The 22,694-nt window shown below is 34.7% G+C and overlaps 2 protein-coding genes across 3 annotated transcripts; both read left to right on the top strand.

The window, feature by feature from the left end:
* Positions 1 to 282: 282 nt before the first annotated feature.
* Positions 283 to 693, top strand: LOC138868420 (uncharacterized). Its single transcript, XM_070145972.1, has one exon. The coding sequence runs from the start codon at positions 283 to 285 to the stop codon at positions 691 to 693; it is 411 nt and encodes a 136-aa protein (XP_070002073.1).
* A 13,726-nt stretch (positions 694 to 14,419) lies between these two features.
* On the top strand, positions 14,420 to 20,475 carry LOC104216145 (small ribosomal subunit protein bS6m-like). 2 transcript variants are annotated; one of them, XM_009766144.2, is made up of 3 exons: positions 14,420 to 14,609; positions 18,468 to 18,680; positions 20,019 to 20,475. In XM_009766144.2, exons 2-3 carry the CDS (start codon positions 18,498 to 18,500, stop codon positions 20,277 to 20,279), a joined length of 444 nt encoding a protein of 147 aa, XP_009764446.1. In that variant the 5' UTR covers positions 14,420 to 14,609; positions 18,468 to 18,497; the 3' UTR covers positions 20,280 to 20,475. The 2 variants fall into 2 exon arrangements, with proteins under 2 accessions (XP_009764446.1, XP_009764448.1); XM_009766146.2 differs by having other exon boundaries at positions 14,523 to 14,609; positions 18,472 to 18,680.
* Positions 20,476 to 22,694: the final 2,219 nt, after the last annotated feature.

Raw genomic sequence — 22,694 nt, 5'->3', positions numbered from 1 at the left:
AGGAGGTCATCGCATTCATATGGAAAACACACAATATGTCGTTTTGGCATCCCCAAAGAAATCAGCTGCGACAACGGACCTCAGTTCATCTAAAAGAGAACGACTAAGTTTTTCGAAAAATGGCACATTAAACGAATACTCTCCACGCCATATCACCTTGCCACCAATGGTCAAGCTGAATCCTCCAATAAAGTAATATGGAATATATTGAAAAAGAAGCTTGAGGATACTAAAGGGCTATGGCTTGAACTACTACCAGAAGTATTATGGGCATACCGTACTATGCCAAAAACCAGCACAGGAGAAACGCCATATTCACTGGTCTACAGGATTGACGTAGTTATACCCGTCGAGGTCGGAGAACCCAATTTGAGATACTCCAACGAGAGCGGGCCAAGCAACGACGAAAGTAGGCTACAAGATCTGGATGAAGCGGAAGAACGAAGAGACATGGCCCACATAAGAATGGTAACCCAGAAGCAGCAAGTAGAAAGATACTACAACAAGAGAGCCAAGGTGCGACCTCTCAAAGTCGGAGACTACGTCCTTAAAGCTAAAACACAAGCATCGAAAGACCCTAATGAGGGAAAATTGGGAACGAACTGGGATAGACCATACAAAATCATAGCTGCAGCAAACAAAGGAGCATTCCTATTAGAAACAATGGGGGGAAAACTACTCCAAAACAACTAGAATATCGCCCATCTCAAGTACTTCCACTTCTAAAAGAAGGTGTCACCTAAGTCATACTCTTTTTCCCTCACTCGGGTTTTGTCCCAATCGGGTTTTCCCAGGGAAGTTTTTAACGAGGCGTCAAGGGAAACGCCTCAAGGATCGAAGTGTTGTTCATTACCTTGACCCGACGACATGATCTCCGGAGTGAAGTAATGAAGGGAATGGATATAGATAATCGAATCTCTATTGTATGTGCAGAGTCGACATGTGATTCTCACAGGAATTTAATCGAATCTCCATTGTATGTGCAGAGTCGACATGTGATTCTCACAATAATTTAATCAAACCTCCTTTGCATGAACAAAGTCGACATATCTTCCTGCGGGAATACGATCAAATCCCCAACAAGAAATGGCCAAGGCCATCGATGATAATATGAGTTCGACCTCATTTGAACTACGACGAGATCTTACTTCGACAATAGTTTGAAGCAACATCCCAATGGCCAAGTCCATCGACGATAATATAAATTCTACCTCATTTGAACTACGACGGGATCCTACTTCGACGACAATTCAAAGCAACATCCCAATGGCCAAGGCCATCAACGATAATATGAGTTCGACCTCGTTCGAACTACGACGGGATCCTACTTCGATGACAGTTCGAAGCAACATCCCAATGGCCAAGTTCATTGACGATAATATGAGTTCGACCTCATTCGAACTACGACGGGATCCTACTTCGACAACAGTTCAAAGCAACATCCTAATGGCCAAGGTTATCGATGATAATATGAGTTCGACCTCATTCAAACTACGATGGCATCCTACTTCGACCACAGTTCGAAGCAATATCCCAATGGCCAAGGCCATCGACGATAATATGAGTTCGACCTCGTTCGAACTACGACAGGATCTTACTTCGACGATAGTTCGAAGCAACATCCCAATGGCCAAGGCCATCAGCAATAATATGAGTTCGACCTCGCTCGAACTACGATGGGATCCTACTTCAACGACAGTTTGAAACAACATCCCAATGGCAAAGGTCATCAACGATAACATGGGTTCGACAAATGCAAGAAAGAACAAATCGACAAAATAAATTTTACATTACATCAAAATATTATTTACACTTGCCCTTACAAACGAGCTCAAGTATGCCCCCCGCAAAAACCCCAAAACAAAAGCAAGTACAAACAAAGATTACACATCATCCCCGGTGGGGTAAGCATCTTCGTACCACGAATCCGAAGCAAGGAGGTTTGCATCATCAGAGTTGATGTCATCCCCATCAGGTGTGAGGGGGTCGTATCTACATGCCTCACGAGTTGCACGAGCTTCGGTGTGCACAACCTGAAGCTCCGCCTCAGTAACCCTTCCCTTGGCATGAAAAGCCTTATACACATCGAGTCGAGCCTCAGCAAGGACCCACAACTCATATAAACGATGGGGCACGGTCATATTGGCTGAGGCACGAGACGTAGAAGGCTGAGAATGTCGACTTGCATCCTACGCCCTCAGAAAGGCCATTTGTCCATTTAACGCAGTCAGCTCTGCCTATAATTTTTTGACACGCCCCTTGAGCCCTGCAACCTTACGACCAGAGAACTCCCTCTCTTCAGCCAGCTCCGACCTGCAAACGCGGAGGGCGTTCTCCAAATATGTGGTTCCAGAAATAGCTGCCGCCAACTTATCAGTGCCAACGCTCAGCTCGCCCTTAAGCCCCTCTACCTCTGCTGCCTTCGCATTCAACTTAACAGTCAAACCGGCCACCTTTGCCTGTAAGTCGGCATTTTCGGCCATCACCCCCTACTCAACTCAAGTTCGCCGTCCTTTACCTTAAAGGAAGCCTCGAGCTCACTATTGCGAGCAACAGCCTTCATGAGCTCCTAATCCCGCTCCTTCAACTCCTCGATCTTACGCTCTAGTTGGTCCTCCCGCTGTTTGAGCCCCTCACGAAATAACTGAAACTCAGGGTCCTGATGATAAATGTCGACCATCGCACAGTGCTTAGCATGATACTATTGATATTTGGACGACATCTTCTCATAAAGGCCCGTTCATTTTCTCTCCCTACGCTCTCGCTCAATCTCCATGATGAGGGTCTGACAAAAAAGGGGGAGAAGTTAGAAACATAATGCAAAACGACGATCATCATACAAACCCAACGAAAAGGGGAGGAAAGGCACCTACCTGTAAAGCCATACCGGCGACCTTCTGAGACAACTCCACGTCGCTCATTGCCCTAAGTACCTCATTCTCAGGGGTAGCACATAGAGGAGCTAGAGCAGACGCCACTTGCTCGTAGTTCAGCAACAAGTTGTAGCCCCCCGGAACGACTATATGACGATCAGACCCTTCTGTTCTGATCTCCACATGAGTATGGCAACCTACGAACTCATTGACATCCTCTGGGTCGACATCTGAGCCTGAGTCATCACCCTCAACCCGGCAACCTCCAACATTGGATGATGCACCGCCCTCAGCTGAGCGTACCGAGCCGACTCCTGGGTGAGCTCCTTCCACTCGGGGAGACCTCCCCGACAAGATGGCATCAACAATAAAAGTGGGCACAGGTATCGTCTGCAACGTCTTGCTTCTGTCAGCATCCACGACCATGCCTTTCCCAAGCTCCATCCTCCTCCGTTTTCTCGATAGCGACTCATCCCTGTTAGAGGACTCGTCCCTCACTACCATGACTTGAGAGAGACCTTCTAAATGAATAGGTTGAGGATGGCCCTCTCGAACAGACTCACTCAAAACAAATTGCGCGTCTGCGACAGCAACGGCCTATCGAAACGTAGGGACTGGCGCCCTCCGCCTGGAAGCTCCACGACCTGTCATCACGAAGGGTCGTATTAATAAACAAGGTCGTACGACCAACAAAGTGGTAAGGAAAGTATTTACCAGAAGAGACTCTAGGGCCGTAATGCTCACGAAAGCGGACCAATCATGAGTCTCTGCTGTATGAGGCAACAGATAGGCTACCCAACCCTTGATATCCGCAATAGGGCGAGGCGGACGTCCCAGAGCTGCGAACAAGAAACAAACTTTAAAATGAATACAGACAAAGGAAGAATAAAGCGGGCGGTGACACTTACGAGTCTCATTTCATCGCTCCGGGAACCTGGCGGAATCAGCGACATGTCGATTTTGACATAGAAGTACTTGTGTCAAAACTTGCGGCTTGCCCGGTCATCTGTTCTAACCACTAGCCCTTTCGTGCCACGAAGCCTCAAATGCACCATGGTACCCCTGTGGAAGCCGGGCGTGAACAGGTGCAAAAGGTGGTGGACAAAAGCATTACACTCCGCCAACTCTGCATACTTGGTCAATAGCAGAAGTACCTTGAGCGTATATGGAGAAAGTTATGTTGGACAAACTTGGTAGAACCTACAAAATTCTTCCGCTAAAGGGAAGAGAGGAAGAGATAACCGATCATAAAAGGGTAATCATAGAAAGCGCAATACCCAGGTCTGTGGACATCCACGTAATCTCTCCGCACCGGAACCATTTCTACATGAGCGGGAATGCCATACTTTACACGAAGAGCATCAATATGAACTTGCTCTATCTCATAGAATACGGGGTCCGAAGCAGGAGGGGGATCTTTGAGGAAGTCACTCCGGGATGAGGGATGCCTCAGTAGTAACTCCTCTACTGTAGGAAGGTTGTCACCCTCTTCTACCACCGTATCTTCGCCGCCAAAAGGGGGCATCATGGACGACGGGGTGGCTTCAGGAACCTCTTCATGAGAACGACGAGACCTCGGCATAATATCTGTCACACCTCCTTTTTCCGCCCCCGCGAGGGTACAAGGGAGTTTTTTCCAATTAAAGGACAATCGAAACGGGATTTATTTATTTATTTCAGAGTTGCCACTTGGGAGATTTAGGGTGTCCCAAGTCACCAATTTTAATCCCGAATCGAGGAAAAGAATGACTCTGTATTACAGTCCGCGTACCAGAAATCCGGATAAGGAATTCTGTTAACCCGGGAGAAGGTATTAGGCATTCCCGAATTCCGTGGTTTTAGCACGGTCGCTCAATTGTCATATTTGGCTCATTTATCTGATTTTTAAACAATTAAGAACTTATATGCAAATTTAACTTTTAAAACCGCTTTTATCATTATTTATTTTATACAAAATTGCAACGTCGTGAAAACGCATCTCGAACCACGCCACAACCAGTGCACACGTGATTTGTTGACGCATTTTGACTTCGTCAAGATCGTGATTTGGGTTACATAAATGTACACCCGTATTTAAGAAAATAACCTTATTAAATATGCGCCAAAATACTACGCGTTATGATACTATTAGGTAGGACTGTGAATTTTACTAAATCGCCCATCTCGGAATCTAGGTATTTTCTTATATTAAAAAAAATAAGATTGGAGGACTGCAATTTTTGTATTATTTATATTTATTTATTTTTTAGCGAGATCCTCCCTTATTTTATGAATACCCTTTAATGACTACATCTTTATTATTACTAAGTTTGTCTATAATTATGAAGTCAATCTCTACATACTTAAAAATAACATATTAATTACTAATTTAAAACAAATATTAATGGAAAGTAATATTACTAAAATTATAATTACAAACAACATGGAATTGTCAAAAAATAAAATAAAAACTAATTATCCCATAGTTGGATTAAAATTCATATTGTTAGTATGACTTAAGCTTATTGAAATTAATTATTTACAAATACTGAAAATTGAAAAAAAAACTTGATTACTAAACCATATTTCTAAAAATTAAACAATTTAACCTTAACTAACCTTGTTTTAATTCACCTCATGTCCTAATACTTGATTCGCAAACTAATTCATGTTTTAACTGAAATTAACTACATGATTCCGATTAACTTAATGTTGACAAAAAACCTTATGAATAAGGAACTTAGTCAATTTTTGCCAAACTGATTCAATAACGCCATTTTTACGTTATTTCTTCTATTTTGATTATTAAACAGTTTTAATTAGTAATCAGGCTTAAATATATTTCCTAATAATCCGGTTAAGGCGTTATTTAATATATCGCTATAACATGCCTAGTTATGCCAAATGACAGTGATTTACAGAATAATAATACATGAATAATCTAAATGCAATTAATTAAAAAAAACTAAATTAAAAATTTAAACTTCCATTCTTCACTTTCAGCTTACAAAAGGCCAAAATTACAGTTGTGTACCTGGTATTGCCAATATAAGAAGAAGAAAGTCAGCCACGAAGTACGTAACACAGCAACAACAATAATAACCAGCAATCCAGTCAACAGAAATCTCAGTGACAGATTTAAAAATCAAAATAAAATCCAGAAACACTGTCAACAAAAAACGGACAGAAACTAAGGGAATTTTCAGATTTGAAAGGCTAATTAATGTTTAACCCTTCATTTCTAAACCCGTATATCAAAATATTTATCAGGTGTGTACTACTCTCTCTTCTAATTTCCACAATGTTTTTCTTTTTATTTTCTGAAGTCTTAGTATTTTTCGGAATTTCCTCTCTATTAAAATTTTCTTCTGTATTCTCCTCTTGTCTATCTCTGTCCTATGTTTCAAGACTTCCTATATATAACACATTTCCAAACCCTTTAATTAACTAATAAATCAATACGTTTTCCTACCAAACCCATTATTCTTCTCACTCATCCCCATTACATTAAATAAATATATCAACCCCACCCCATTATATTTTGTCCCCCATGCCTACCATAAACAATTACCATATTCCCTCCACTATATTTTGTCTTGTCCCCCATTTATATTAAACAACTATATCACCTACACCTCATTACCTTTTGTCCCCCATGCTTAACATAAAAAATTACAAAATGTATAATTCCTAAACTACCCCTCCGACCTTATTGCAATTACTATTTTACCCCCCCCCCGGACGTACTACAATTTACCAAACTACCCTCATCAGCTATAACCAATCAATTAATCAAACTCAACCAAAATATAGCCAATATGACCAATTTCTACACAAATTCAAATAACAAATCATATGAACATGGATGAACAACACAACAACAATATCACATGAACACAAATTGAACAACAAAGAACAACTAAAATTTTGATTGAACAATATTTTTAGCAACAAACAAACCTACTTTCAGATTCAACAACAACAACAACAAACAAGTATATTCAGATTTCTAAATTCAATAATCATTTGAACTTAAAATCAAATCTAACAACATTACAACAAACAATTCCTATATTAAACTTAAACAAGATTATGAGACAAACTCAAGAAATAATCATAAATGATAAACAATAAACAAGAAAATCAAACTATACAAATTTCGGATTCAAGATCAACCAAACAAAGTATGAACATAAATTAAGTTTACAAAAACAACACGACGGATTCAAATGATTAAAACCAACATACTTCCCTATTACAACTAAATTCTTTTAGGCAAATAACAAAACAAAACCTAAGAAGAAACAATTATGAATTTAAACTTGAACTTAACAATATTAACAATTTCTGGAAAATACATAAAATACATGAAACAAATTGAAGAAACAATTAATTAAACTTCAATTTGTATCTAACCAACATTAAACTAACAACTTTTACCTAAACAATAAACAAGAACGATAAAACAAACATGAAACAAACTGAAAAATTCACAAAATAATGAACGAAACAAACATTTAACGATTTCGGATCCGAAAAATATCAAACAAAATTACGGACAATAAATGAGATTCAAAAACCAACTAACCGGAAATGAAACGACGAACAACGAAGAAGATGAAGCAACCACAACTGGGATTCTTTGGCCATAGAAGAAGCAGCAAGAAAACAAAAGCGTGAAGGCGACGCGGCAAGCCGAAGCAGAAATGTGAGCAACTGTGCGTGCTCGTCCATGGCGGAGAAGCAGCAGCTCGGAGGAGAAGAAACAACAGCGACGCAGCAGGAGCTTCGACGAGCAGCAGCAGCTGTCTTGAAGTGAGGAAGAAGAAGCAGCAATGTTGGTTAAAGCTCGACGAAGAACGAAGGAGGAGGAGCAGCCATGGATGAGCTTTTTGAGCTCGACATGGAGAAGATGAAGACGCAACTGGGTCGTCCATGGTGAGGGTGAAGATGAAGCCGTGAGGGGTCGTTTGGACGTGATAATGGAGGGTAAAGGGCAGCCATGGGAGGGGTGTTTGGATGCTTGGAGAAGAAGAAGATAGGGAGGGGTGGCGGCGGATGGTTTAGGTTTTTTTAGGGTTTTGTTTTTTTTTCTTTTGTTTTGTTTTACAAGATAGGGGGTGTTGGGTATTTGGGTTATGGATTGGGTCGACTCGGTTTGAAATGGACCGGGTCGTGGGGAAGGTTGAGCCATTTTTTGGGCTTGTGGCTTGAATTTGAAGAAGAGGCCCAATTCCGACTTTCTTTATATTTTTGCTCTCTTTTCTTCTTTTATTTTTCTAAAACTAAATTATAAAAATACTTAAAAACTATTATTAAGAATTAAGTTATAAAAGCGCAAATTAACTCCCAATAACAATTAACGCACAATTAAGAAATAATTAAGCATAAAATTGTATATTTGGACATTAAATGCTAAAAATGCAAACGATGCCTATTTTTGTAATGTTTCATCTTTTGTAAAACAAACTTAATTACTAATAATTGTAGGATTAAATCCTACATGCAAAATGCGATATTTTTTTGTATTTTTATTAATTTAACAAATAAACATGCACAGACAAATACAAATAATTATTCAAAAATATCACAAAATATCACCAAATTGCACATCAAAGAAAAATCATTTTATTTTTGAAATTTTTTGGGAGTAATTCTCATATAGGGCAAAAATCACGTGCTTACAATATCGTTCAAAGGAATGTTAACACAAAAGGAAGAAGGAAGAAAAAGCTTCAAACGAAGAATGTAAGAAGAAACAGAAGGATATGGGAGCAAATTAGGAAGAGTGAAAGAAGTTATCAAGAGTGAAATGGCCAAAGTTTTTTGAAAATCAAACACTTCACCTATTTATAGGGTTGGGTGGCACCAGAATCGAGGCGGAAGGTCACAAAGCAGCGCAAGAATCGAAGCATCAAGCCGTCAATTCCTGCCTCGAAAACCTACGTGATGATGACGCACGTGAAGCTGACATCACTTCCCGGTAAAGTGTATCACTCGATGTCTTGCTGAATACGCTGAGCGTCCCTTGTTGGCCACGCCGTAATGTTTCAACAGATTAAATTTCTCCATAAGAATGCATGAAGTCCTCTCATTGAGGACGCACCCGGTTGCAACCCCGACAAGCGGAAGGACTAACTATATGAGTCCAAATTTGACCGACCACGACCAAAGACGAGTACGACAAACGACGGGGTCTCTTTGAGTCGGCATCCCGAGGGAGACGACCTTAAGGCAAAGAAGAAACTGTACGACCCTTGTAATAGTATAAGCCCATTAGGGGGCATTAGGAATATTCCGTCGAATATTCCTTGTATTTTGTCTTTTACAATTTAGAAGAATTTCTCTCTTAGTATAAAAGGGGAACGATAACCTTGTAACAAAGGAGAGATGTTATTATTCTTGAATAAAAAGAAACTTAACGACCATCTTCTGTTTACCTATTATTCTTTCTAGAGATTATTATATTTAGCTAAAATTTACCCTTTCATCTTTGATTGATTTGTTCAAAAAGGTTTTAATATCTTTTGAGTCAAACACATGATACCAGTTCTTCAAGGAAAATATCGATTTTAAAAGGTTTCATAACTAAAATAACATTCCAAGGCATGAAAATATTGATTTTAAAAGGTTTCATAACTAAAATAACATTCCAAGGCATGAAAAATAACCAAATTCATGCAAACAAATAAAACCCCAAAACAAAAGATAGATAAAGCCATAGAAATTGAAGAACGGTAAAGAAAAATTCTGACAAGATAATAGTTATCCAAAGAAAAATATGATTCTTTTGAAACCACATCAGATGGCCAAAATCTGTCCAACAAAAAAAAAATCGAAAACATAAATTTGGTTACAACTTTGCTTTGCTGATTAGCGCTGTCAAATACAAAAATATACAGGATTAAAGGAGAATGAGATGGTAAAAAATCCAACATAAACTTATTTTATTTTTATTTTTAAAAATAAGGATCCATGAAAGTTTAGTTATAAAAAAAAAGGCATAAAAAGAAACAAAAAACTAATGTCAAAGTGCTACAAACCCGACAACCTTACCTAAACAAAATATAAAAAACCATTAATCAACTTTATGTAGAAAAAAAGGTAAAAATATATAGTTTGACCTTAGATCAAAATTTTCAACTCTAAAACTTTATAAGAATAGCTCCAAAGCAAAATTATATATATATATATATATATATATATATATATATATATATATATATATATATATATATATAGCGATAAGGTTTAAGAAAATTATAGCGATAAGGTTTATGATAAGGTTTGATTATATTATAGCGAGCTTTCATTCGTAAAGCTGCAACATTTGAGTCAATTAAAATTTTAAGAAAATTTAGCTTTTGTCTAGAAAAAGAAAGAAGCAAATTCTTTAAACTTTGCTTGAATTTAATGAGCATTTAAGCTATTCAAAAGAATTAATTTAAATAGTCACATACCCAACTATATATTTAGCTAATAGATGTAATATATATACTTCATTAATACGTAGAGGAGGAAAAGAAGACTTTCAACTTTGACTATTTGCCCGGGCTCATCGTAACTAGTTCATTAAAATTAACGAGTACCTCATCCTATGATATCAATCGTGATGAATAAGAAACGGGAGGAATTAAAAAATAGCCAGATTTATAACTGGTCGTTCAAAAATAACCCAATTTCAAAAGTAATCGAAATTTAGCCACTTTTCATGTAAAGATAAATTTGGGCTAAAATACTGTTCAAAACCCGGAAAATACGCCAGTATATTATGCTGGAGTTCCAGCATAAGTATACTTAAACTCCATCATATTATACTGGAGTTCCAGGATAAGTATGCTGGAACTGCAACATAATATGATGGAGTTCCAGCATAAGTAAACTAGAACTCCAGCATAATATACTGGAGTTCCAGCAAGTATATCGGTCCAGCATAATATACTGGAGTTTGGAGCACCAGTGCTCCAGTCTCTAGTATATAATACTGGAGCCAACAAAGTATACCGGTCCAGCATAATATGCTGGAGTTCATATACAGGTGCACCGAACTCCAGTATATTCTACTGGACCGGTCTCTGTTGCAACAAAATAGTGGCTATTTTTCATTGACTTGGTAAACGCTGGCTATTTTTGAAAGACCAGTCCGAAAACTGGCTATACCGTGCTATTTTTACATAAGAAATTATTGACATTTGTCATTACCTTGGATGATTTCAACACAACAATCATGTTCAAATTTCAGATTAACCTTGTCTAAATCATAACCAAATTAATTGTTAGTTTGATGCATATGTTATATTATTTCGGACGTCTGGATTTGAGTTGGTCAACAAATTTTACTCTCAAGACATCTAACACATTGTTGCATTAAATGGTGTGACGTAACTGTTAATAAAGCTAGAATGAATTTCAAATGATAGCAAATAAAATAAAATAAAATATTAAGCAAACAAACTTAACATGTTGATGGTGTCCATGAACTAATGTTACTAGCATAATTAATCTAATTATAACCTATATATATATAATGTAAAATAGATTTTTAAAGGGTAAAAAGGGCGAACGGCATTTCGCTAAGGACCTTCATGCTTTTAATATAGTACTAGTATCTATCAACGTGCGTTGCACGTTAATAATGACACGTGATGATTTAAATATTTATTTATATGAAGGAACAATAAAATTTATTTAATTAAAGAAATTTTATATATAATAATACAATAATCATCTAAATGATGATCAAACGGTTCATTAATATCCAATATATCTCTAGAACTCTGGGCATTTTTTTTCTATCGTTTGACACTTGGCCACAAGTGTTTCATCCCATATTATCAATTTTGCTTTCCTTATAAATTTAGCATCATTGCTCTGCTTTGATATATTTGTGATGGTTATTTAAGTTGTTTGAAGAGGTATATCAAATCTAAAGTGGGTGGTTCCACAATAAAATAGTTGTTGGCACACCACTTGCTATTATTGCTAACAGCTTCATGCCTCTTGATATGATATTTGCAAGTAACGCATGACATAGAAATATTATTTCGATTCCGCCGGAGGCATCTACAAAGAATAGTCTCGTTATAGCAGAGTCAACTCTTTATAATATAGTCTTGAAAGCTTGTTCGTTTTTAGGATTTAGCTTTGACTGTGCTTCTTCAGACACTTGTATATCATTTTGATTCTTAATAATATACTAACATTTTTACTTTGTGTTCTAACGCTCTTTTTATGGAATAAATTTATGTTCCCTAAGATTTTTTTTAACTTGAATAAGAATTTTACTCATATGATGAATTTAAAAAATAATTGAATTGGATTCTCTTGCTAAATAAAATTAAAAGATTTAATTATTTGGTTTTAACATAAAAAAAAATTTATTATATGCTGATCAGATCTTAATATTAGTTCATCTCTTGTTTTGAATATTTAATATTAATTATAATTTTATCCACCATAAATTTTATTTTCAAAGAATAAAATATTGATATGACATTTCACTTTTAGATCATTACGTCTGTAGAATCATTAGTCGTATTGACTCTTACCAACGATTTTTTTTTCTTTCTCACACATTTATATTCTTAAATATTTTCTTAGTTGTTATTTAATAATTGGGAATTTTTAAATATTACACAAAAAATTAATAAAAAAATATATTATTTGAGTAGGAAAATAGTTCAAATCTAATATTAAAATATATTAGCGTGGGAGTATTTTCCCCCCCTCAGTTTCGACTCTTTATGCGGTCCATTTAATATTAATTTTATTTTTTTGGTATTGGATATTATGGAGTGATAATGTATTGCCAATACGGAGGATTCTTATGAAATTAATTTTATTAAACCTTCCTACATATTTTTAGTAAGTATTTAATAGACCAAAATTTATTAATTTTAAAATCTTAAATATTAAAAATTAGTGTAGAAGGTATTGTAGTCCAAAAAATAAGTTATTGCAGTTATATCCTTTCCTTATGAGTTCTTCCGTTTAATATTTTAGGGCTACTTTGGTATATTAATATTGTATTTATGCTTTTATAATAATATAGGCTCTCTTTTTTCTAAATAAATTTGGACAATATAATACATTCACAAGTTAAATTAGTAATGGGACATTATAATACGTTTTAAAATTAAATTATTAATAGGAATTTTTAAGAAGTATATTCTAAAAGTAATAGGATTACATGACTAAAGACATTTACTTGTTCAATTTTATATGAATTAGATAGCCCGGAAGTAATTATACTAATAGAATTCCTAACGTGTAGTATTATGTCCTAAAACTGATAGGATTATGAGGGTAGTATCTAGAATTTCGGTTATGTCCTTTTAATATGAGTTATTATACTTAATATTATATGGTATGTTGAAAACTCAGGTAAATTTTGCATTAAACAACATGTTTGATTTATGATATGAAAAGTAAATAATTTTTTTGTAAATGTTAAATGTTGATTATATTTAAATAATTAAAGATAGAAAAAATCATGAAGATCAAACAAAAAATAAAATAAAATAATCTTAAAACTAATTTTAATTAAAATCGACATAAAATGCAACTACAACTTTTATGAAGGAACTGTATTTTGTTCAAAGTAAAAAAAAAAAACATTCCTTCAATTTCTAATATAAATAAAGAAGGTAATATATATATATATATATACTATTATTAGTTTTTAAAACGTTGAGTCAAAGTGGACTCTTGAGTTTATAATCTTTCGATTTTTTTAAATCCAAATTTTTTCAAAGCCTTTCCATACGTATTTAGGCTATTCTCTCTTTAAGTTCTTCCAATACAAGGTTAAATTTAATGTTTTTATTTATGAATTCTTACCTAGTTCAATAAGGAAAGATTTAATAACCAAAAATTAGTTAATTTTAAAGTCCTAAATATTAACATGTAGTATTATGTCCTAAAACTAATAGGATTATAAGGTTAATATCTAGAATTTCGGTTATATCATTTTATTATGAGTTATCATACTTAATATTATAAGGTTATTTTTGTAAACCGACGTTGTATTCATGCTTTTATAATAATATAGATAGATATAGATAGATAGTTATCATCCTTATGACATTGTTCAAATTTATTTGCTTACCGATTACTTGATATCCTTTAACCCAAAATTTTTGAATAACGCTGTAAGCATCTCATTAACTACTAGTACTTCATTTGTTCCATTTTTATGTGATAAATATTTCTTTTTTAGTTCATTTTAAAAAGAATGACAACTTTCTAAATTTGAAAATAGCTAACCTAAAATTATCATTTTATTCTTAAGAATATTTTAACCACATAAATATCTATTGTCAAAAAAATTTCTTTTTTTGTTAAGCTCCGTAACAACTCAAACTTTGTTACATAAAATAAAAATAGTATTTATCGATGGAAACAATAAGAAATAATTAAAGTAAGTGAGCATATAAATATACAAAATTCATATTTTCGAATATTTAAACACAAATTATATTCATTTGGGCACGTACTTTTTGGCATGGGCAGTAACAAAACTATTTTAACTTATCCAAATATAAACATAAAAAACAATTGGATGTTGCGGGCGCAATTTGAGATTTAGAAGGACGAAATTGCATCTTCGCTAAAAGTTTGAGGGTCAATACGACTTCCGAACGAGAAGTAAAAACCTAGTAGGCCGAATAACTCCCCTGAGTCCGACTTCAAACCCACTCACTGAACTGACTGAGTTAATCTCCGGCGATCTCGCAATCGCACTGACCTCCATTGCAGGTACTCCAGTTATCATTCTCTCTTATACTCTAGTAGAAATACATATAGGCAACCAACACTTGTGTAAATGCAAATTCTGAGGTTTAAATTGCTAGAATTTAAAGCTAAAATAGTTCGATTAGCGATGATATGAAGTTTCTGACAGCTAAAAATTAGTATCTGTGAGCTGCCAGTATGAAGAAGTTCCTTTTTTCTGATCTATGTAACTATGTTTTTGAAATGATATGTTCAAAAAGGTATCACTTGAAATGATGCGGCTTTTCATGAAAGAATGTTTTGTTAAAATGACTGTTCATAAAAATGTGTCTTTGTTGGTTTATAAATAGTTATAGTAAGGACGAATTCACAGTTCATGTCGTTGTCAATTTGTAGAGTTTCAGTGAATCTCTACCGGAGATTTAACGTGAATCCTCAAAGCTAGGATGAGAGAATTAGGGAATTATTTGGTATTTCTAACAACAAAAATTCTTAATTTTTTGTTGTATTTTCAGAGAGTCTTGCCATTATCCTGTTAGTAAACCTTGTAGTGGGGCAAATAATTTGCTAAAGAAAACCATTAAATCATGGACCTAAGCATTAACTCCTATTGTTATTTCTATAATCTTATTCATCTAAACCTTTTGACCAACGATACTCGCATTAATAGATTGTGCTTTCGTTGCATACCTTGAACTGGATTACATTTGAAAGGGGTAGCAATATTTTACATGGTTCTTCTTTAAGTGTATGTTAAATCATGTCCTTCATGTCCTCCCCTGCCTAATAAAAATTACCAGTACTGGAAGAATTCATTTTTTGATTTAGAATAAATGTCAATTTCCTATCTTGTTCTTGTCCAAAACCGACATTCGTGGAATACAAAACAACAACAATCTGTGGGGCAATTGTCTTTCAGCTTTTTTTTTTCTTTTTCTTTCAGACTTTTAACTTTTGTCCTGGTCATGAGATACTAGAGTCCTTTAATTGGACACTGTAAAGACACTGGATGTGCCAATTTTCCCTCAATTGAATTTTTTTAGTGCCATAGTATAATTTTAAAAGCGAGATGGAGTGCGATAAAACCAGACTCAGTGACTCACAATCCATTTAGTATAACTCTGACCAGAGAGAAGAAAAAGTAGTTAGCTCGTACCATATGCTGTCAGGCAAAGACACATGTTTAGATTCCTTTTTATTGATTGATGTGAAGATATATTGGAATTCCTTTGAATACTGTACTAGTAGTACTTATACATTTAGTACTAGTGGCTCTAGCACTTATATGGACGGTTTGGAGGGAGAGAAATATGAGAGCTTTTGAAGGAGTAGAAAATGATTTTTTATACTTGAGGAGTAGCCTCTTATCTCTTATCGCTTTTTGGTGCACCCGCACAATTTTCATTTGTATAGAAGATTGAGTGACTTGTAGAAAATCATATCTTTTTGTAAGGTTTTCTACTTTTTGGTATTCTTATTGTATACAGGTATTTTTTTGCACCCTTCATCAATAGAATTTTGTTACTTCATAAAAACAAACTTTTTAAAAGTGGTTTGCTAGGTAAGTGAAGGCATCTCTTGCGACTTATGAAGTTGATCAAATGTCTACTTTCTAGTTGTCAATGTGTTGTGATAGTATATTTTGGAAATAATTAAGGTTAAATATGTTACTATAAATATATGGAAATCAACTCCATGTTGTGGTTTTTGGACAGTTTGGAGAGAAACAAATATGTTTGAGAGCAAATCTATATCTATTGATATGTTGAAGTATAGATGCTTATGTAACTTAGCTTCACGGTATAATCTAACTGATATGTTTGATGAGGGTAAACTAATAGAATGTGTTAGCTCTTTGCAGGAATGGCTGTTATAATCTTTGAAGTTGTATTGCTCAGCACCATCTTAGTGCCGGTGGCTTTTGATTTCAATAAAAAATTTACTTTATCAAAAAGAAAAAGAAATATTATACCTGCTAATTTTCATGCCTCCCCATTCAATTCCATATTATATTTTGATAAGGTAAATATTCTTGATGGTGGGGAGGAAAAACTTAAGTTTACAAGTGCTATACAAGCAAGTGGACAATCTACACTAAAACATAGCTCCACATAATGCACCCAATCATTTATGCTTACATGAACTTCTTTGGTGCTCCAAAAGTTTGACAAAGTTAGAAAGTTTGTTAAAAAAAAAGAGTTTAACAAAGTTAGAAAGTTAGTTCTAACTGTCTTTTACCTTCTCAGAAAAAAGAAAGGAAGAAGTTAGTTCTAACTGGTACAACATTCAATTATTCAATTACATATTGTACTCTGCGCTAGCGTCCTTTTTGGTGCTACTTTTGAATATTCTATAGAAATAGAGATCGAGTTACATCTAGGCTGCTGGTGTTTTTATTGGATTGCTTCTATTCTAAGAACCATTCTTCCTTGATTTCAAGGTTTCCAATGTCAACCTTTGCTACTGATGAGCCTCAGCAGAACACTAAGTTCTTGGGTTTTTATAATTCTCTGGTATTAGGAGATGGTCACTCTAGTTTGACTTATTTATTTTTTAAGAGCTTAAATATATTCTAAATTAAATTATAGAGATTGTACTATAGCAAAAAGTGAAATAAAAAAACCGTGTTTGTATTTTGGTGCATTTGGAGTCTGTCACCTTCTATTTAAGGTAGTTCTTAAAGCTACGCAGAATGAAATAGGAAGATGTCATAAGTTATTGCCGTGGATCTTTTGACCCATTATTAGGAAGTGCATCCTAAGCTAACCCAAAGCAAGATCAAAGGGTGTAGTTTGTTTGAGTTTTCCTTATATCAACATCTCCAATCATCCCTTTAGTTCATGCAAACCACAAAATTTCAATCACTTCTTAGGGGGAGCGTGAGATTTTTTGACCATCTTTAGAGCCCGTTTGGCTTAGATGATTTAGAGTAGCTGATAAGCATTAGGTACTGAAAAGCACTTTTAAGTGTTGAAACTGATTTAAAAAATAAGCAGTTATGTGTTTGGATAAAAGTGCTGAAATTAATAATATGCAGCTGAAGAACTGGGTATACGAAGAGTTTTGTTTTAAAAAGAAGTATTTTAGGGATAAAATAGTAAATATTTTGGTCAAACTTAAAGTGCTTATAAGCTGAAATTTGATAAGTTGGGGGAGACCAACTTATGGTTTTTGGCTTATAAGCACTTAACTTATAAGCACTTTTAATTAGATAAGCCAAAAAGTGCTTATAAGCCAGTTTGACCAGCTTATAAGCTTAGCCAAACACCCTCTTAAACATTGAGACTTGAAAGATAAAATATGGAAATACAGAGCACGTGCAAACTGTTATTTCTCATGGGTCCTTATTGGAAGTTGATATCTATTGCTTTTTTATATGTTTTGTTCATATTTCCCTCTTGTGCATCTATCATACTCTTTTTGTCTCGGGTGTGTGTGTCATAAATGATTCAGATTTGTCACGTTTAGAATTTTCTTGTGTTGTTTAACAGAAGAAAGAAACATCCTTTATGTTCTGCTTTTACATTTCTTACGAGAATTCTTCTTTATTCTCCTTCAAATGTTTACGAATCTTGTCTTGTAAACCATTTGTATACCAAGGGGATCCTTGGAATATCAATAAAATATTACTTTATCTGAAAAAATGTTTCCAACTTCAGTTGTGCTACTAAGAAAATATCACAACATGTTATGAAGTTTCTGCCTATGCTTTTAAGAAAATATTATGACGTGTTACAGAGTTTCGGACTATGTTTTCCATTAATGGATTTCTTGCTTGAGTTGGCGTTAGTCATCTTGTTGGCATGTTGCAGTGTGCATCTTGTCTTAGACTCTTAGCTTTGCATGTTCCATGGTCTGATGCAGTTCAATTTTGTGATTCAGGAAGTTGGTTGAATCAAGAGGACACAAAAAATGCCACTTTACGACTGTATGCTTTTGCTGAAACCCCATGTAAAGAACGAGGCTCTGATGGACCTTGTTGTAAAGGTCGGGAAGCATGTTTATCGAAGAAATGGTGTGCTTGCAGATTTAAAGTCATTTGGAACTGTTCAACTGGGTTATGGCATTAAGAAACTAGATGGAAGATACTATCAGGTATGCCTTTCTGCCTATCCTTTCAGTAATGTTACATCAGCCCTTTTTTTCCTAATAGGTAAATGATTTATCAGAAAGGCCCATAACATTTAACTGTGGGGTCCCCAGAAAAACAAAGGGGTTTCCTGCAAAATTCCCAAAGGACAACCCTGCAGAAAACTATTAGTCTATTGACATATCATCACTGCCATATTTACCTTATCCTTTTCCATGTATGAAATTCTGCCATTTATCGGAAAAGCCCGTTTAATAAAAGATATGATAAATTCCTACTTTTAATCCCCATACTCCGCAGTGGACAAACTTCCCAGACTCTTTTTTTTTGCACTATCCTCCTCCCCTTGCTCAAAAAAGAAAAAGAATTTTTCAGATGGCTGCATTTTTTTGATGGCGAAAAGATAAAATTTTCAAATGGCTGCATGTCGTAGAATAATATTTGTGTACATTTAGATGTAAATTAACACAGTCTCACATATTACACATGCACATTTAGGGGATTGAAAATGATATAATCTAAAAAAATGATTTTGTACATTTGAGGAATAACCTCTTGACTTGATAGCTTGTTGGTGCACCCTTGAGGTTCGTATTTGTATATGTGACTGGGTATCTTTCATCGAGATTCATGTTCTGATATAGATTCTCAAGTTTTTGATTTATCTCTTGTATACGGAAGCTTTTCCCATTGTTGATAAAATTATTTGCTGTATTTGATAAAATTATTCACTGTATCAAGAATAAAAAACATAGGCAATCTTGCTAAATGAAAACTAGTTTCAGATCAAGATTTAAAATCAAGGTACCTGGCAAAAAGATTTAAAATCAAGATACTAGATCAATTCAAAGAAACTACTACAAAATTATAGTCCATTGGAGAATCTGCCATTTGTTTTGTTGGTTAGTAAACATTTAATTGAATCTCGAGCATTTTTATAGATAAATCCTTGAAACCCTCATAAGCATTTCATTCATGCTTGTAATTTTGACCTTTAGTCGTTCCAATTTTCAATTTTCTGTCCAGCACTTTCAAGAGTTCTTCCCTTTTAGCAGTTTGAGAGCTATTTATCCCCAGCCTCATTTCTTCTTCTGCTGCTTTCCATTATTTTGGTGCCTGATAAACCAAACTCCAAATTAGTTTTAGCCCTTTAGGGACTGTTGCAATGACCATTCTTCTGTGATGCACAAATGACAATACACCTCTGAGAGCTTAAGGATTGGACTTTCTCCTGCGTTTTCACGAAAGAAGTTAATTTTTCTTTTGTCAAACTTTACATTTGAGTGCCTGTCCTCAGTGTTTGATTATTCTTAATAAATTCAAGGATATTGCATGTTTCTTAGGGTAAACTGGTGCAAATGACAGTGATGACACCACCCAGTTTAAACAATGAGCTGCATTACCTGAACAAAGAAGACCGCTTGCTCCGCTGGCTTTTGGTTAAGCATCGAGACGTCAAATTTGGATCGGACTTTTTGAGTGAAGATGATTCCAAGGCTGAACTAAGTTCGTTCAGAAGCAACTTGTATGAGGATGAAGAAGAAGAAGATGATGACGACGACGACGACGGTGAAACCGATGAAACTGAGAGAAACAAAGTGTAGAAGGCTGATGAATTTCACTATGAGCTCACACTTTTTTTGCCTGTTCGTCAGCAATCATTGTACTATCTCAATGAACATAATTGTTTGCCAAGAAGCTATGTGGAGTCTGTCTGAGAATTTTCTAGTGCATGGCTTTTGTTGCCTAGAAACTAGATATACAGTTTAATTTTCTCAAATAATCCAGATTGTTAACCAATGAGTCTCTGTTCACTGTATGATTTCAAAACTCGGTAGCACATGGAAATTCGCATGGATGAAAAAGACGGTAAAGTTTGTTTAATCAATAAACCCAACTTGGGAGTGAGCTGATCCATTGTAGCCAAATATCGGAAAAAAGACTTACTCGAACTTGATGTTTACACCAAAAAAATAAATGTATAACACACATTTTTAATATATACTTTTCACTTAATCACGGTATTAATATGGATTTTCATATTAATTTATTGCTTAATCATGTGATAAATTTTTGCAGCTTTGTGTAAATACTATATGTGGATGAGTTTTTCTCTGAATGATATGATCTTTTCGCCCTTAATCAATAATTTTTGGATCAAGATATGTGAATGAAAATAATTTGCGAAAAATTTATAAATGGCCGGTTTTACGCCTGGTCAATCAAATTTAGCTACAAAATCAAAGGTCAACGATACTTAGCCGCGAAGTTAGCACGGTAATAATTTGTTGACTAAAATACCCTTACTTTGTTTATTAAATTTACGCGACTTGACCTCATATTCTTCTTTAGCACAATCTTGCGACGTCAATCTGCAAATCCAAGTAAGCTCTCTCAATTATTTGTCTGATTATTTGAATTTAACTAGTTTGAATTTCTTCTACAATCACAAATTGATTTGTGATAATCTATGATTCTTCTCTTTGTAATTCAAACCAGAAAATTCAAAGTATCAGTAAAAAATTTTGATTCTTCGAATTTTCTGGTTTGTTTTTAATGCTTTAATCTGTGTTAATGTCTAATTTTCTCAATGCGTTAATCTGTGCTTATTTGTATTATATACCTTCTTTTCTGTAATTTAGATCGTAACTAATAAAATCTACATTGTTCAAAACCACAAAAAATAAAATAAAATCCCGCAAAACATAACGCCAGTATAATTTGCTGGACCTTTCTAAATTAATATCTAAAGTTGAGATACTTCCAGCTTATTATACTGGAAAAATCTCATAAAATGGTTTTACAATGCTTGATTCCAAAAATGAACAAAACCAAGTATAATACGCCGGAGCTTTTTGTATTAATCTACAAAATTCAAAAAGCTACAATGTATTACACTAGAAGTATCTTTCATCCAAACTACTATAAAAAAAAATGTTATAGAACAAAACACCAGTATAGAATACTGGACGTTTGTTAATTTAATATGTAAAACTTAGACATTTCCAGTATATTCTACTGAAAGTATGTGTGACTGCAGTAACCCCAGAATAATAAGCTGGAATTTGCTTTATTAATATGAATATCTCAAATAATTTCAGCTTATTATACTGGAGTTATATTTTTAAATAATATTACTTCTAAATATCTAATTATTTGGGTTCATTAAATACAGGATGTATACAAATTTCTTGCTTAACGCATTCGATGGCAAATGGACAGCATATTACAAGTACTTAGATCATAAAACAAAGCTTTTTCTTATAAATGATGGGACTTCATTTGAAGAATTCATGAGTAAAAAATTTCAAGTTATAGAGTTCGACAACAACAAGTTTGAAGCAAAAGTATGGCTTAACATCAACCTAGGTACTGCTAAGGGAATACAAATGATAAAAGATGAAGATCCCACCTTGTGTATGATGCTTTTAAAAAATGATCCATACTATAAAGGTTCCAAATTTGTTGTTGAAATATCAGAAATACAAAATCAACAACCAGAAGGTAATGCAATAATGGAAATTGACAATCAACAATTATTGCACATAACTACATATGTTCTAGAAGAACAAGTGATGCTGATATCTCAAATAGCAGAAGAGCAGGAGATGCATGTCACAACCCAATTCCCGAACCCGGTCGTGATGGCACCTCTCGTGAAGACAAGACCAGCCAGACCAAACAGAACACCTCTTTTAAACAGTTAATATCATAAATAGTTCTAAAGCATGATATAATATCCATAATTTGCGGAATTAACGATAACCTCAGTAAGAACCATTCCGACACAGCCCAAACAGGGGTGTCACAAGTCATGAGCAACTAAGAAATTCGGATACAAGTCTACTGAATACTAAATCTGATACAATAGTTCTAACAAACATGAAAATAATAAGATAAGAGAGGCACGGGGCTGCGAACGCCAACAGCTATCTCGTAGTCTCCGAATCACTGCCTGGACTGGGAGAATCAACACTCAGAAGCGGACTCTGCGATGCCTGAATCTGCACACATGGTGC

This window comes from Nicotiana sylvestris, chromosome 5 (assembly GCF_000393655.2).
Source record: "Nicotiana sylvestris chromosome 5, ASM39365v2, whole genome shotgun sequence".
NCBI classification, from domain to species: domain Eukaryota; kingdom Viridiplantae; phylum Streptophyta; class Magnoliopsida; order Solanales; family Solanaceae; genus Nicotiana; species Nicotiana sylvestris.
This window is presented reverse-complemented; position numbering and strand designations above follow the sequence as displayed.

Excerpts from the sequence above, each read along its gene's own strand:
- LOC104216145 (XM_009766144.2), top strand. The coding sequence starts at position 18,498 with ATGCCACTTTACGACTGTATGCTTTTGCTGAAACCCCATGTAAAGAAC. Across the intron at positions 18,681-20,018 it reads TAGATGGAAGATACTATCAG|GGTAAACTGGTGCAAATGAC; the intron begins GTATGCCTTTCT and ends CATGTTTCTTAG.
- LOC138868420 (XM_070145972.1), top strand. The coding sequence starts at position 283 with ATGCCAAAAACCAGCACAGGAGAAACGCCATATTCACTGGTCTACAGG.